Source organism: Hirundo rustica, chromosome 1, assembly GCF_015227805.2.
Source record: "Hirundo rustica isolate bHirRus1 chromosome 1, bHirRus1.pri.v3, whole genome shotgun sequence".
Taxonomy (NCBI): domain Eukaryota; kingdom Metazoa; phylum Chordata; class Aves; order Passeriformes; family Hirundinidae; genus Hirundo; species Hirundo rustica.
Window position 1 is genome coordinate 33,929,845 of NC_053450.1, and position 17,246 is coordinate 33,947,090.

Sequence of the window (17,246 nt, forward strand, 5' to 3'; positions counted from 1 at the left end):
ATGGTCTTGTCCTGAGCCTGCAGCTGAATCTCTGCACCTGGAGCCCCTTCTCCCCTTCTTCTCTCACCTTGGGTCTCCAGGGCTGTTTCTTCCATATTTTCTCACTCCCTTCACACAGTTGCTGTACTGTGTTTTTTCCCCTCACTTAAATAAGTGGACATCAAGGTGCAACAAGCATTCTGATAGGTTCAGCACTGGGTAGTGGTGGATCTGTTTTAAAACTGGCTGGAGCTGTCTCTGTCCAGCATGGGACAGCTCATGGTGTCTTCTCACAGGGGCACCCCTGCAGTCCCTACTGTGCTATCAAAACCTTGCCCTGTAAACCTGGTACCATGAGATGAGTCTGTAGTGAAAACTGCACTTCCAGTATGTAAGAAGAACTTTGTGGGTGGATTCTGAGATTGTCCTTCTTTATGGAACCAACTGTGTGAGGTTATGTTTCCCTTAGTTTTTTACGTCATCTGACACTGTGCTGTGAGTGTTCTGGCTGCTGCCTTGAGTTAACTCGGCAGAACTTTCTAGTGCAGCCCTTTTGCCCTTCTGTGGTGCTGTGGAGCAGTCCGTGAAGCTTTTTGGCTGCAGGCAGGACAACTGTATGCAGCTGAAGAGCTCTGTTCTGTGTCCCACACATTGTCCCTTCTGTGGGTATGTCCCAGCTCTCTGAGAGCTAAGGGATCATTTCAGGGTCCTTTTTATATCCCATATTTAAAAGACAGACGGAGGGAAGAAGAAATTCTTTGTGAAGGCTATTTCAGGTTGCAGTCGCACAACAGAGTTTTGGGCATAAACCCTGAAATGAATTGTAGCACATCACTTGTTTACATTCAGGCTTTGGGAACTCTTCAGGTGTGAAAGGAGAGAATTAGACAGTCAGGACAGTGAGAGGTCGGCACTGGAAAGCAGAACAGATTTAGCTCTCATGTATCTCTCAGGACATTTTATCTTGTCATGACATGGATAGCTTTGTCTGTGTTCTGCAGAGAAATACTGTATTACTTTACCGGGAGTTATCCGTGAAAGGCTAAGTCAAAGTGAATATCTAATTCTCAGCACTTGGTACTGAAAAATTACCAAAACTGAAAATTTGTGGTAACTTAAAGCTGACACTATTTAATAAAATTTGGTGGGTTCTGGATAAATACCTTTCAGTAAATAAGCCAACAGAAACAACTTCTGATTAAGTAATTTAGTTCAGTGAACGTTCTCCCCCGCTCCAATTCTTTACTCTTAGTGTCAGTTTTTCATATTTTGCAAATCTGTCTTTCCAGTCACTGCAGCCTCTGACAGTAACTTTGAAATTTTTTTGTTTCATGTAATGTGTTTGCTTTTGTTTCCGTTCCTGCTTTCCTGGCATTAGGTGGAGTGGATTTCTCCTTTGTGCCATTGCAATGCTCCTTGTGATATTTCCCATGTTTACCTTTCCGAAAAAGCTCCCTCCTCGACATAAAAAAAAGAAAAAGAAGATGAACTCTGATGATGTTTCAAGTGATGATGATGTGATGAAAGAGAAAACAAGTAGCAAAACAGAAACAGACAGTTCAGTTTCTGCTTCTATGGGATTTGGAGAGAATGTTAAAGGTAAAGTTTGTTTTTATTTATAAATATTTTACATTTTGTGTAGGGTCATCCAGGATTGTATGAGTGCAATTGAAGGCAGTTTTGACATCCTGTATTTGCTATTATGTTTTTGCTATTGAGATTTTAATAGATACTCATCCTCTAAAGTGACAGGCTGCAGCAATGATTGTAGGACATCCATTTTCTTGTTGCCACATGAATTTGTATGCCTTAGAGTTTGTAATTGTCACACTTGCTTTATAAGCTGAACTTCATGGAATAAAGTGCTCTTCTACAGTGTAAGTGAAATAAGTAGAAGGAATTCTGGTATGTGAGTTCAATTACATTCATGCATTTGGGTAAGTTCATAGAGAAAGATTATTTATTTCGTATTCCTTTCCTGTCTGTTCTGTACTGCAAACTATTTTCTGAAGGCTAAGACAAAACTGGTGCTAATTTTGAAACAAGAAGAGATCAAAAGATTGACAAGTAGTAAAGATTTTTATTTTATTCAAGGAGTAGCCATTAATACAAAATCTATCAGTAAGTAATAATAATTGATTTTATTTTATTTTATTTTATTTTATTTGCCTGGGAAAGAAGGCAGTGTTGCTACAAATTGATTAATCTGAAGCATATAGAATTTAATTTTACAATGCAGACTTGACAGTGTCATAAAATTGAACAGTATAGGACAGGAGTGAATGTGCCTCAATGCCATTGTGTTACTGGTGTTGTGTCCTCCTTGGATTCTAAGGTTCAAATGCTGGTTCTGCCATTTCATGGTGGCCTGATAAATGTAGTGGGACTGGGAGAAACCATGAAATATCTGTTGTGCCGTCAGACCTAATTTGAACTTGAAACTTTAAGTGTTTGTTGAAATAAGCATTAATGTTACTTTTTATTTGGATATCAGTCCAGGCTATAATGATTGGCAGACTTTTTAATGAAACATTTATGATCACTCTATGCTGAGTAGACAAGGCTTAGCAAAACGAGCTGTTTTTAGACTAAACCCAGTGTAATTTTAAGTTATGTTTGCACACCTACATATTGATTTGCTCTTTGTTGCATTTACACTGGTTCTCTCAGGCTGCCTAAAGTTCCTGTTAATTTCTACAGCAGTAAAGAAAAAAGAGGATAGCAGATTTTTCCTGGTGTGATTTTACTAGCTTACAAATCAGCTTCTTAAGGTACAAGGCAAGCAAAGAGCAAGCAAAGTGAACCTCAAATATCAGATCTTTCAGACCATGTTCTCCCTTTGTTGGCAAAGTGGTTGAAAATGTGATGGAGGAGCAAGAAAAGCATGTCTCATTCTTCCTTTGAAGATTGTATTCTCCATATTTTTGAGTCCCAATACATAATATTTTCTCCTCAATCCACACAACTAGTTGTGGGTTTTATTTGCCTTCAAACCTACTGTCCTCTGATATAGTGGAAGTAGTCCAGGGTTTCTCCTGTCAGTATTTTCTCAGTAACACAGTGTATTGGGGGAGTCTGGTCTTTGCTGGACTCCTTGCGAAGGATTGCAGGCAGTGTCACAGCACAGAGACTGCTTCACCCTTCGGTGTGCCTGGTGAGGATGCAGGTGTACAGATGAACTGCATCTGGGTGAGATTGCTGATGCTGGTTCTCTGTTCTGAGACATAGTGTCACCTTCCAGTCCATGCTGTCCCTACAGGCACAGCAGATACACAAAAAACCAGTATTTGCTTGGGAGAATGTTTTATAGGGCATTGTTTTACAGAAGTAAAAACTTCTGTATGTCTCATTTTGGCATGTTTTTCTTTGGTGTGTATCTGCCTAGATGTATAACATAGGTTTTATAAAATTCTATATTAATATATTAATGGAGCTACCAAATTAGCGGTTTCACTATACAAAACTTTTAATTTTCTTTAGAGGAGAAACTTCACCATGTGGAACAGTGAAAAGAAACGTGCCAGAAAGATGGCAAGCTAGTTGAGATAAGCAGAAAAAGTGTTTTGCTGTAAGCTGATAATAGCTTTTCCATTCGGTGTCAGTTACCCTAGCAAAGAAGGCCTGCAGCAGGAATGCAGAGTTATTTAATTATTTTTCCAGTTTAAGTGGGCTTCATGGAATAAGATCGTGCCTCAAGCTTCTCAGCTGAGGTAATTTTGTTTATAATGGGAAGGAAAAAAGGATCATATGTGTCTAAGTCATTCAGCATTGCTTCTTCTGAGATGCAGTGAACATTTTGTACTTTCCATTGAATTTCAGAGCTTCATCTTTTTATAGCACTATGGGCAGAAACTCCACTTAGGCAGTGGCCAGGAGACTGTTGATTTAATAGGTCATATCTTAGGTTCTGTACTAATAAACATCAATGATGTCATGGTCTGCCATGACAGAGGTCAGTGCCATCAGATCTCTGAAATCTGTGCAGCTTTGGTAAGGAAAGTAACTGTTTTGTTCTTCCAATATGATGTCATCTTACCTGGGAAGCCTGGCAAAATGATTTTTGCCTTGTTGTAACTTGTCCTAGTTTCCTAATTAATTCCCTAGGTGAGTGAAAAGGGGTGAAAAAGTCATGAGAGTCTTTTTTTTTCTGCACTGAATGCCTGTATAGGCTGAAGAAATAAACCAAAACTGGCTCCATCCACAAGTAGCCTCAGACTTCAGTGACCTGAGCTTTATTTTGGCCCATAGTAGAGCTGAGATTAAATAAAAATACAGATACAACTTTGCTTTTTTTCACGTTTCAAGTTGCAAGGGCTTGGAATTCAGTCTTTTCTTGCTTATGTTTCAAGTAGAAAATGTGAGTTGGAGAATGCTTCTGAGTCAGGTATTAAAATATTAAATAAAGAGTAAGGAGGTCACAGGAGGAAGAAAATCAGTTTATTGGGAAAAATAGATGTAGTCTAGATTACGTGAACTGGAGGAGTTTTATAATGAAGAAACCATGGTTCAATCCCATACGTGCAGATACTACATGAATCTGAGCAGACAAAACTACTGTTTTCATTTATTACCCTTGATACCCTTAGGGTTTTGTACCACGGAAATTGTATCTGCAGTCCCTTTCACTTACCACTGTAATGAAACTTACTGTGCAATTGGATAAAGGAGCAGTGTAAAGTAAAAATTTGCTAAAGAAAGCAAATGTGTATATTACTTAAAATAGACTGACCTAAACGGAATTAAATAATTAATATAATTAATTATATGGATTTTGTAGCCTTTGGGGTTGTTTTTGCTTTGTTCCTATGTACAGCCCTTTCTTAAATTTCTTTTAGAATTTTCCTGTCTGCCTTTTCCCATCTACCAGCTGTCGTATGCCTTTCTCGGTGAGTTCCTGTGAGGGACAGAGACAGGATAAAAGTGATTGTCAGGGCATCAACAGAGATAAAAGAAGCTCCTAAGGGGCTTGTGGCTGCAGGATAAGCCCACTGCAGTGCTTTGCCAAGGATCTGGGTTGGAGTTGCTGTGCTCCCTGAAGATCAGTTGACAGGGATCACAAGAGGAGGAGGAGACAGTGTGTGCTGTGTGTGGGGCACTTGGTGGGCACTGTGAATATCAGAGGGTGCAGCAGACCATGGGCTGGAGATCCTGCAGGGCCACTGCCCTTGAGCAAGGCGCTTCCCTCGCGTCCTTTCTTAGGCTGTCCTGAAGAGCTCAGGATAGAAAAGGCTGGCGTAGCTCCATGCAGCGATGAGCAGTGCTAACTGGAGCCTCGAGGGCCTGCTCTAAATCAAATTAAAATAAGTAATATTCGTACCATGCTGGTTCTGAACCCCTCCTCTCTTGATGGGATGTTAGGGGCTGTTCGATGATCCAGCCGCCAGCCAGGTGCTGGAGGCCTGTCCTGCGAGTCGAATGAGGTTGTTTAAATGGTGTGAGAGCAGATAATGAAATGGCAAAATATTGCTCTAGAGGTTACCGAGTCTCTCCGTGCAGGGGGTGTTTGACGTAGTTGTGCGTCGCTTTGCTAGTTTCCATTCTGATAAACAAAGCAGAAATTCCGTCCCAAATCTTGGCTCTGCTTTGTGCGGCGCGAGAATGGAGGCTGCGCCTGAGACCTCGGTGTGGAGCCAGCCTTCTCCAGAGCTGCAGGCTTGGGTGGTGCTGTGCAGACGGGGAGCGCTAGCAGAAGGGAGCTGTTACCCTGGTTTTTCGGAGCCTTTTGATTTTCTTAAATAGAGTCAGATCTTTTTAGTTATTGTACAATATTAAGAGCAGTTTTCTACTTTTCCCACAGATGTAACGTAAACAAATCCTTTGTTTTTCATTCTCTGTCCTTTGTTTGCATATTTCTAACCTGAAAACAATTGTAACTGACAATTCGTCTGGCCACTGAAGCTGAGAGGTAGAAACCCCAAAAAGCCAATCTTCTGCTAGACCCACAAATGTATAAAAAGTAAGAAATAAACAAAGGGGCTCTCTTCTCTCCGCTCTCTCAGCTGGGAGCTGGATTGGAAGAACCTTTGCGAAAATCTCTTGTCTGCGTGTGATTGCTTTGTGTGTCTCAGTAACAGGGAGCTAATGTAGCTAATGTCTGCCTCGCCCTTACAAGAGACTTTTCTGATGGACTGCAGTAGGACGGTGCTGTAGACTGGGATGATTTATTCACCTGATTGTAGTCGTTGCATTGCCTTGGGCTGGGTGTGCAGGAACAGGGATAAAAGAAACTATATTAAATGTTGAAAAAGAAGGTGAAGTCAGAATTACTTGAGTTTTTATTGAAATTCTGTTTACAGTGCTTTGCTTAGAGAAATATTTGTGAATACTTGCATTACTTGCAGATTTTTCTTACGCTTTTACCTTACCGTGAATCAAGCAGTGGTCTAGCACATGAGTGAAGGAAAAATAAATACTGACCAGGGAAAAAATACTGTCAAAGATCATGAAAGGAAGAAAATTGCCAGTAGACTAGCAAACCAGTCCAGCAAGGCAGGTTTCAATTTACTCTTAGTTATATACTAAGTTATTGGGGGGGAGGATGGACCAGATGAGATGTTAAAGTTTGAGTTACTGCACAGAAATATAAATGTTTGCAGCCATGCTAAAAGATTATTTTAGTTCTAGGAGTGTAACTGATAGAGGTTTATTAGTTTAGATGACAGAATGAGAGAAGTTCTGTGGGTTTGTTTCTGATGCACATTTGCAAAAAACATGCAATGTCTTTTGAAGATGTCCATCCTAAAACTCAAACCTGGCAGGTTTAATAATGACCTTGAAATCAAAGCCTAGGCCTATGGCTAGCCACACAAAAGTAATCTGACATGGAAATGTTTTAAAAGCATGATTGGTACATAGTGTAAAGGATCCTTTAAATTTTTAGAGTTCTTGCTTTTTGCTACAGTTGCTGTGGTTGAAAGATAATTAGTTAATTAATAGCACCTTTTCATTACAGGTATTTAAATTCCAAAGTGTAGTGTAGATGCTGTCGCTTAGGGTTTGATAGTGATCATGGGAGGAAATCACGGAAAGTCTAACTCTGAACGTGTGTTTTTATGTCCAAGTTTCTTACTGGATAGCAACTTTCCCTTGTATGCCAGACAATTGCTGTTTATAAACCACAAAGATCAACTCTTAAGCACTCCAGGTGGTGTGTAGTAGTGCAGCATGCAGAAATAAACTCTTTATTTCATGCCAAAATTTACAGTAATCAGCAAAGCTGTTTTCTGAAGAGCCCTTCACATGGGTGTAAGGGAATTTGTGCTTATTCCAAGACACTTAAGTTTTATCTACTTAACAGTAGAAGTCCCGTTTCAAAATACTAATTAGTTTTGAAATTAATAATGACCTTTAGCCTGAGTGCTCAGATGAGATAACTTACTCCAGTAAGTAGGAGTCAACAGAAGTACAGATCTACATATAAATGCTGGAGCAAAATGTTCATTAGCTCTGCAGTTCTTTGCCAAATTAATTCTTTAGTTGACTGAAAATTCTAAAGCAGACATTTTCCTGAAGCTCAGTTTTACCAGGAAGGGCAAACTTTACTAGGCATTATGATGTCTGGACCAGACTCTGAAACAATTGATTTAGCAAAGACCTTGAGTTTAGCTCTTGGCCAAGACCTACCAATTCACTTCTACAAAGAACACTCAGTTCTAATATCATTATCATCCTAATAAAATTATCTTTTCCTCTGTGATGATATCTTATTTTCTCCCACATTTTCAACCCAGATGAGCAGCTGCTACTAAGTAGCTCAGTTTCCAGCAGGACCAGTCCTTCCTTCCACTTCCTGATTCCTTTCTCACAGCAGCATCAGCGTGGTCATAACTGCTTGCTCCTGTTGCCTCTATTACAAATAGCACCACCTTTCTTTTTTATTATTATTTTTTTAGAGCTGTGGGTGGTAAAAAATGCTAAGATTCAAATATATGAGTGCTTCTTAATGTGATTTATTAATTAGTTATTTCCACCACATTTTGTATTAAACATTTAATGTTTCTTCATAGATGTAGCAGGAGAGCATTTGACTACATTAGAATTATAAACCCAGTACTCATAATGAATTCAGTATAAATTTTGACAGGTGGCATAAGCTGACTGGATGCAGTCGGATGACTTAGGCGCTAATTTGCAGCTTGACAAGTTTTGATGTGACAAGTGAAATTCTGTTTGTTTTTATACAGATAACCTACTGGAGTCAGTGGAGAAAGTGAGACAGATTTTTGTCTTGACAACTTTTAACATCAATAAAATTCTTACTCAGTTGTTCTTGCTCAACATGTATTTTTAGGGGGTGCTCTTGTCATTGAATTCAACTGGCTTTGATTCAAGCACTATTCCATTTCTGTACCAAGTGAAAAGCAAATGAAGAAGCTCTGAACTATAGAAGGTTAGATATAACACTTAAAAAAAAATTGATCTTGGGTAGAAAAAGACCCAAGGAAAAGAAGACTATGTGCTGAATAGGTGATGATAATTTGACATCACTGCAAGACTAAATTAAAAGTATGTAAGTGTTTAATTTAACTACAGTGCTGAATTTCATGGGGGTTTGATATTTGATTTGAGAATAATTGCAACATCTATGAATACTTTTTCAATTTAAGTTAATGACATACTCTCGTTTTTAATTGATTGCTTTATCCCTTCTGAGAATATTGAGTTCTCTGTAAGTTATATTAAGATTCCTTGATACCATTGATGTAATCTTTTCATTATGCTTTGTCTGCATCACTGTAAATGCTTTTAAATCATGTAGAAAAATGTTTAACTAAAAATATTTTGGTTCCCCTTTCAAATTAGATTATTGTTACCCCAGCTTTCCAGGGATGGTCCTTGAAGCAGAGAATAACAGGGGGAGTATAGGATCTTTTTTCGTCCTATGGAGTGCAAAACTCAGCACTGTCAGTTCAGCAGTGTGATATGTGTTATCTCACAGAAAATCTCAAAATATGATATCAGAATAATTCCAAACCCCCTACATTTTATTGCTGTTTTTCTTTCTGTAATGGTGTTACTATCTGTTCTTTCAGATTTTTTTAATACATAGCTCAGTTTTGTTTGTGCCAAGTGGGACTGTGGCCCTGAGTGAGGCTGAGAGATGGGGTCAGAGCAGGGAGCAAGGGCTGCAATCCCAAGGATGCACTCTCCCTTCTGTCTAGTAGATGTAGCAGCTGCTAGCAAACCATTATTGCCAGTCTGTCTCAAAGAAAATCAATTGGTTCTGTTTCAGTTTGCTTTTGTTTCTCACTCATCGTTTATAACATTCGTTTGTCATTTTTGTCATTTTATAGAGCTTCCAAGAGCAGCTGTCAGGATCTTAAGCAACATGACATTCCTTTTTGTGAGTTTGTCATACACAGCTGAGAGTGCCATTGTCACAGCTTTTATTACCTTCATTCCCAAGTTCATCGAGTCACAGTTTGGCATCCCAGCTTCCAATGCCAGCATCTACACTGGTAAGGCATTGCCACGTAGTGTTACCTTGCAAGGTTGGCTTTGGCTAATGAAATGAGTCAATTAGGAATGAACCAAAAATGTGATTGCTCAAACAGGTGATTAGATCCTGCTTTCTGCATTTGGTTAGATATTCAGACTATTTTTCGGTGTTTGTTATATACATTTAGTAAAATGTGAACCCATTTATGTTGTTACAGGACTGGATTTTTTTTTTTTTTTTTTTTTGCATAGGTCTAGACATGTTTTCTCCTTGTTGATGGTCTCCAAGGGGGAAAAAAACAACAAAAACAACATAGAAAAACCATAGACATGACTGCAATTTGTATGCTGTAAAAGATCTCTTTAAATTGTTCTTATTTTCTGTGAACTTTATTTCCCCTTTGATCTTTAAAATATCTTAGTCTTTTTTCCCCCCCCTGAAAGTTCTGAAAAGTTCTGTCTGCCCCCATCCTTGAATTCTCTCTCTCCTCCAGGGTGGTGGTTTTCTCCTTATTTACTTACTTACATTGAGAAAACAATCTAGTCTAGTCAGAGCTCCCCAAATTCTTTCCCACCTGCTGTGCCAATGTACAGCCATGTCCAACTTTTAACAGAACTACAGACCACACAATTCTAAGCTTCACACTGCTCTGTTCTGTGAGAGATGAGAACTTGGCTACTGACAGAGGCAAAAATACTGTGCAGCATCAGGGCCTGTGTCATGCAGATGAGTTTCCTTCTCTTCTAGCTGCATCAAAGATAGTTGTTTTTATAATAATCTTTTTTAATTCTCCATTGCTTTTCATATAGAATAACTGCTAATTGCTCAGCAGGCTAGTGCTTTGTTCCCTCATGCTTCCAGACACTGTGCCCTAGGAGTGATGGAGTGGAGTGAATTGTGGGGACACAGGTGAAGTGTGGGGTGAAGCTGCCCAGGGGCATCTGTCAAAAAAGGACAAAAAGTAGCAGAAAGAAAGAAGGAAGGCAGATAGACATCACATGGGAAGAATTTGTCACTTGCAGTGGCTGGAAGAAATGCAGGGAGGTTCTAGTGTGGGGAGGGGAAAAGTCGGAGAAGCACCATGTGGTGCTTTCTGTTTGAGAGTTTCTGGGATGAGATTTTCTTCAGGGCATGAAAACTCTGTGTTCTGTGTATAAAGAGGAAACATTGGACACAGGACAGTGATGCTTCTGAAGCTTACAGTAGCTACATACACAGGAGTTTTACTGTGATGAGTCTTGATGGGATGGCTGCACCATAACTTTCTTCGTTCTCTAGATAAACCAGAAATATTCTTGCCAGAAAAAGTACTCAACAGCCAGTACATTAAAAGAGGTAAAACTAGTGTGACCTTGCCCAAAGCATGAAGTTATTAACATATGTTGTTTCCCCTGATATAAATTACTTGATAAAGACTATTATAATGAACCAGAGGAAGATGAAATGTATCAGGCTGGATGTGCAACAAGGACAACAAAGGACTGCTTCTACAATCCCAACTTTTAAATTTAGCATTGAAGTCAACAGCTGTTAATTTGATAAATATTTTTTTGTAGGAAAGATGGGAAAGGGAAACTTGGAAATTCTATATTAGATTGCTGCTGGCTAATAAAGTAAAAGGCATGACAAGTTCACAATTTTTCTGGTTAGTAAAGGAGAATTTACTTGTTATTTACATTATACATCTATGCTTAATGTGCACATTACCAGCTGAGTATATGTGCTTCCTGAATCTCTTCATATCAAGATTTTACAGTCAATTTTTTGTCTTCTAATGAGCAGTTCTTTAATTAAGTCTCAATTTCTTTTGGTTTTAAAACAATCATTTATCATCTTTAAAAATCACTGTGTGACAAGCTTTATGTCTTGAACTTGTGCAGCTTCTACATTTAATTTCTGCTCTTGGAAGAAAGGCTGGTTTTGCTTCTGTGAAGACTTACTGTTTAGAATCTGCCTCATGAAATGACATTTTCTTCTATAATGTCATTGGTGATAATTAAGGTGCCAGCTATTTTCCCGTCTATTCTTGCTTTCACAATCTCCAACATTTTGATAAATATAATGTCCCTTTCACCTTTAGACATATTAGCAGAGAATGAGTATGCTTTGCAATAATCGTAAAGGTATTTGCAGATGATTGTCTTACTGGCTTCTTTAAGAGACCAACATCTCTAACAATTTGGATTATAAAGTTTAGCTTCTCTATAGCTGCCAAAAGTAGTTCAAATTCCATGTTTATTTGGAATGCATCTTTAGTGGCCAAGCCTTTAGTTGAAGACCTTCTCACATGTCAGTGAGAGGCAAAAGACAGGGGAAGAAAAGTGGAAGACATTTGCTGACTTTACCACCACCTCAGGACCTGACAAGTGGGGACAACCTCGTGATGTGTTGCTGAACCTTATAACTGCAGCAGCGGAGCAGCAGAGGTTTCATAGGCACGTCTTTGTGTCTTAATCTTACCCTAATTCTATTATCTTAATTTCTAAAATTGTGTTTGAGCTGTTTACACTCCATATATCTTAGAGAGATGAATTGGAATGCTGAGGTAGGAATTGTGGGATCATAGACTCAAGCTTGGAAAAGACCTCCAAGATCATCAATCCAACCTTTGACCGAACACCACTATGTCAATAACCATAGCACCAAGTGCCACTTCTGGTCATTTCTTGAGCACCTCCAGGGATGGTGACTCCACCACCTCTCCTGGGCAGCCTATTCCAATGGTTAACCACCCTTTCAAGGAAGAACTTCTTTCTAATATCCAACCTGAACCTCCCCTGGCCCAGGCCATTTCCTCTTGTTCTGATACTAGTTGCCTGGGAAAGTGCTATTCAGTGTGAGTAAAATATCCCGAAGGCAGAATTTGCAGCCAGGCTTGGGTGTGCCCTCCCAGGTCACCAGGGTTTTGGGGTCCTGCTTGAGGTTAGTGTGTATGCTTTGTTGGAATTAATCACGAGAATGGGAGGTGGGAGATTTGTGTCCAAATCTGTATTCCTTCAAATTTTAAGTGGTTAAACTGGACCTATATGTAGCCCTTCTCCCCATTCTAGAACAAATACAGAACAATGTTTCTGCTTTTAAGTACAATAGTTCTCTTGTAGTGCTTTGGCTGCTGCTAATATGATAAGGAGGCTTTTATAAATTCTTTGACAACACTCCAGAGGTTTGAAAAGTCTGACTCAGTTTGCTAGCAGAGAGAATCAGACAATGGAGATCTTAGTGCAGCATTTGCAGTCATGTAATTACAGAATGAAACCAATATTTATGTTTTATGCCATTTCTGTAGGTCCTGTTTTAATACTATTCAAACTTCTTCCTGGCAGGTGTGATTATTGTCCCAAGTGCTGGTGTTGGTATTGTCCTAGGCGGCTACATTATAAAAAAGCTGAAACTCGGTGCGAGAGAGTCTGCAAAGTTGGCTATGATCTGCAGTGGTGTATCTCTGCTCTGCTTTTCAACACTCTTCATTGTTGGATGTGAAAGCATTAATCTAGGGGGAATAAATATACCTTACACAACTGGGTAAGTATCTTGGATGATTATCCAGAAAGTCAGCTTTTTCCAATAAGCCTGATCTAGAAATGTAAAAAATGCTGATAGCTGATGTACCAAGGAAGCCACATGTTCAGATAAGAATTTAGTGAGTATTGTGGTATAAACACATGCTGTTAGTGTGCGGCCCTTGTTTTTCACATCTGGTTTATAATGCAGTCTGTGTAGTAACTCACCTTTTTGAGGGGTGAGAAAATGCGTTAGAGTGGCCTTCAGTGATGCAGAAAAATAAGAATAGTGTCCTTTGTAGATTACTTAGAATTTATCTAGTGTTTAAAAATGTTTTCTGCTCGTAAAAATTGTGAAAAAACTAAGTGGATTATGAAGATTATTTCTTAATGGGTTCATTAATTTTCACCTTAATAGTATTTTAGGTCGACAGTCCCTGTTTGAGATGAATTAGTTGGGCATGTGTTATTGACATTAGTGGTGTGCACTGCTTCTGAATCCCTTACTAGTCTTCCAATGCTTGCTGGATCATCATCAAGACAGCCACTAGACCATATTCCATAAAGTTATGTAGAGCGTGAAGAGGACTGCAATGAAGAAGATGTGGAAGTAGGAAGGACTTGGGAGTGAGGAATTTAGGCTGTGGCATTAAGAAATGCATAGTAGGGCATAAATAAAAAGGATATTTGGAGGGAAGGCAGTGTGGCAAAACCCGAGACATTTTCACCGGAAAGGGATTCTGTAGAAGCCTGATCATGAGCTTTTATTTTCTTTCTTTCTTTGTATGTGAGATTTTCCTCCAATTTGCCTTCTTCACATAGGTTAAACACAGGAACAGAGTAAGTGTTTGGAAAGTGTGAACCTATCTGAAGTAATATTTTTTCCCTTTGCTTTTACATCTGAGGCACATGTCTGCCTTTTAATTATGACCAGGTGCTGGGTATCAGATCTGTTTGTATATTTGCTTTTAGGGCTCAGCTCTGGACTCCTAATATTTTGAAGAGAATGTGGAGTGTGGAGCACTCTAAAAAGATGATGAAATGGAGAAAAAACATAGTGGGACAGAGGGTTAGTAAGTGAAAAACAAAGAGGTAAAATGGGAAGCAAGGGAGGAAGAAAATAGGCACTGTTTACATAGAGAATGTTTTGCATTGCTTGTTGCTGGGTGTTACTACACTGCTGTCAAAGCTTAATGCTAGAGCAAAGAAAACCAGCAGCTGAAAGTCAAGAGCTAATGAAAAGCTGTTACTCCTTCGTGTTCCTAAGGCCTAGAGTTAAAGCTTGCTGCTGAGGGGCTGTCAGTAGAAGGAAGTAGCATGGTGACATACCCTCGTCTGAGCTTAGTGGGCTGAAGAAGGAGTGACCTGCTGTTAATGTTTGTGACAGCCTGTGGGTGTAGATGAAGAAAAGAAAACTAATAGGAGTGAAAACGTAAAATTCAGATAGGAATTAGTCGATCTGTGTGGCAAGTCAGAATATCCTTGCCTGACTAATGAGAAGCCCGTACCTTTGTGTTTGGAGAAGAAGTCCCATTTGATTTAAGTCTATTTCTAAACTGAAGACAAGGCCTACTATTGTCATGTAATTCATAGCCTTCATGCTGGAATTGTAAGAGTAGCTAATTTTTTTTAGTAAGTAATAATGTTTGCAGTAATTGCATAGCATCAATTGAAATAGGCATCAATTCACAGCTGTTGTGCAAGTCTGTCATAGCATTACTTCCTTCCCACCTTCATCTAATTATTCTTATTGAGAAAAGAGGTGAGAAACAATAGTGGCAAAACTCTCACACCTGTTGATGTATATAAACTTCTTGAACTCAGTATAAAAATTGTATTGACTGTAATGTCATCAGAAATTGAGAATTACCAGCATGTTACAAAGCACGGTTCAAGTAGATTTTTGTAACACAGAGGTCAAGTCCTCATTTATTATCCAAATGATAGTAAAAAGGCAGCACTACACATAAATTAATCTTGAATATCTGACATGATAAGCATTCTCTTAATCCTCATAATCAGTCATTTCATAGCTTCAGATGGCTTACAGTAGGCAACTCTTTAACTCAGCCATCGAAGAATGTTGTCAGCCATGGAATAAAAAAAAGCATGCTTTCATTTTGAGTTTAATAAATCACATACTCTTTCTCTACTTTGACTGTAATGCAGCATTGGGGCATCAAAGCCAGTTCAACAGGCAAGACTGGGTAGGGAAAGCGGTAGAGCTGCCTGGTTTGGGATCAATCTATTGCATGGTGCTCTACCCTAACATGGCAATTCCAGGTCTGATATCTGACCTACCTGCACTGGCAGCTACCCAGAGATCTCAGATGCATTGGGCAGTGCAGACATACCCTGCAGGATAATTTCCGGACAAATTTGTTCATTTCTACTGTCGGTTTTTTATACATTTAAACATACAGTTTCTTCTTCTGTGAACTGAGCCATAAACCACTACAAAGGAGAGGGATGAAGTAGGTTTCAGTTAACACAGAAGTATGTGCATACCAGTACTCAGAAAAGTAGGCAGAGGCATTCCTAATTCAGTATGTTTCATAACTCAGTATTTTTCTAACTGTCCTGGCTGCAAGGAAGTGGATGGGACCTGGAGGCATGCACAGATTAGAATATATTAGAAAGGATTTTCTGCTGTTTTATGTTGGGCACAAGCAGTTTTGCTGTTGTTGGCATGTCATCAGCATTTCTGTTCTCAGGAAGATCAAGGGCACCTCTGTATTGTACATCTCAGCATTTTAGAGCCTATTGTTCTGTGCCCGAGTCTTGTTCTGAGAACATGTTTGATATTCAAATTGCAGTGTAAGGAGCCTTATGTCAAGCCAAAATATGGCATCCCTTCTCTTGCACCATAACAGTCTGGACAAGAGTCCAGATGGCTTTTAAATATTTCTAAGGGGGGAAGCTTTACAGCCTCCCTGGGCAACCTGTGTCACCACCCATTCACCTTTGCAGTGAGAACTGTTTCCTGGTGTTTGTAGGGAACCTCCTGTGTTTCAGTGTGTGCCCTGCCTCTGTTCCTGGCTCTGGGCGCCACTGAAAAGGGCCTGGCTCTGTCTTCTTTGCAACATCCCTTCACATGTTTTTAGGCATTGATGAAATCCCCCTGAGCCTTTTCCAGGCTGAGCAGTCTCAGCCCTCTCAGCTTTCCCTCAGAAGAGACATGCTCCAGTCCTTTCATCATCTTCATGGACTTTCACTGGTCTCTCTCCTATACATCCATGTCTCTCATCCTTGTCTCTCCTCTCTGAGGAGCCCAGAACTGAGCCCAGCACAGCAGGTGTGGCCTCTCCAGTACTGAACAAAAGGGAAATAGCAGACATCAGCTGCTTTAGGGGTTTTTTTTGGTTTTTTTTTTTTTTCAGATCAGTTGCATGTATTGTCATATAAGGCAGCTGAAACAGCCTCCATGGTGACAGAATCCTGGATTAGTTCAGTTCCATCTCTCATATTTCTGATAAGTAATGAATCAACACAGACTCTTTTTGTTTGCTTTGTGTTGTTTTGGTGCAATTAAAGTTTAGTTAAAGTGTGCAATTGACTTACTGAGGTATTTTACATTAAAAAAAAATTATATTCTTCCTCTTGTATCACCAGTTTGAATTTCTGTTGTTCTTGTATCTATTTCAGCCCAATCAGCCAGTGGTATCCCTTAACTTGAAAGCAGTGACTAACTGGATCAGAACAATAACAACAAAGAAGGAATCCAGCTAACACAGTGAGAGGGTCCCTTGTTTAACAGCTACACAAAAATTGCATCATTGCTGCAATTCCAGCTGCTTGCCAACAAGGAGATTGCAGATCTCTGCCATCCAGAATGTCCTCTGGATGGCAGAGATCTGCAGTCTCCCTGTTGAAATACCAAACCAGCAATACTGCTATCAAATTAAGATAATCCTTTTTATCGTATAGCCCAGTATTAAGATTATAGAAACTATGTGGTGAGGTCATCTCCTTCCCTTTGTATTTCCTCGGTCCTCTAGGTTATTACAGTGATATCAATAAAACCATGTTTAAAATCAATTATTTGTTTAGGTGTTACCAAAATATAGTTTGACTTTCCTTTTTTTTTTTTTCAAACTGCATTTCATTTAAATTGTAACCTTGTGGAATGAGGGTCCACATTTTTTTCCCCAGTGTATGTTCATTGACTGCCAGTACAGTGATGTTGAGGTCCAAGCCTGAGGATGTGAAATAACAGGTCACAACTCAAAAAACTCCAGGCAATAAATCTCATTTTATATTTTCCCCTTTCTCACTTTACTCCTATACCACAAACCTTCCCTGGAGTAATAGTTGGAGAGAAAAACACT

General features: G+C 39.3%; 1 protein-coding gene across 1 annotated transcript in view; it reads left to right on the top strand.

Moving 5' to 3' along the window:
* The window catches only part of SLCO5A1 (solute carrier organic anion transporter family member 5A1), a 74,183-nt gene that overhangs the window by 36,862 nt on the left and 20,075 nt on the right, over positions 1–17,246 (top strand). The window contains exons 3-5 of the mRNA XM_040066867.2: positions 1,358–1,578; positions 9,273–9,437; positions 12,742–12,940. Coding sequence (XP_039922801.1) covers positions 1,358–1,578; positions 9,273–9,437; positions 12,742–12,940 — 585 coding nt within the window. The remainder of the gene's footprint in view (positions 1–1,357; positions 1,579–9,272; positions 9,438–12,741; positions 12,941–17,246) is intronic.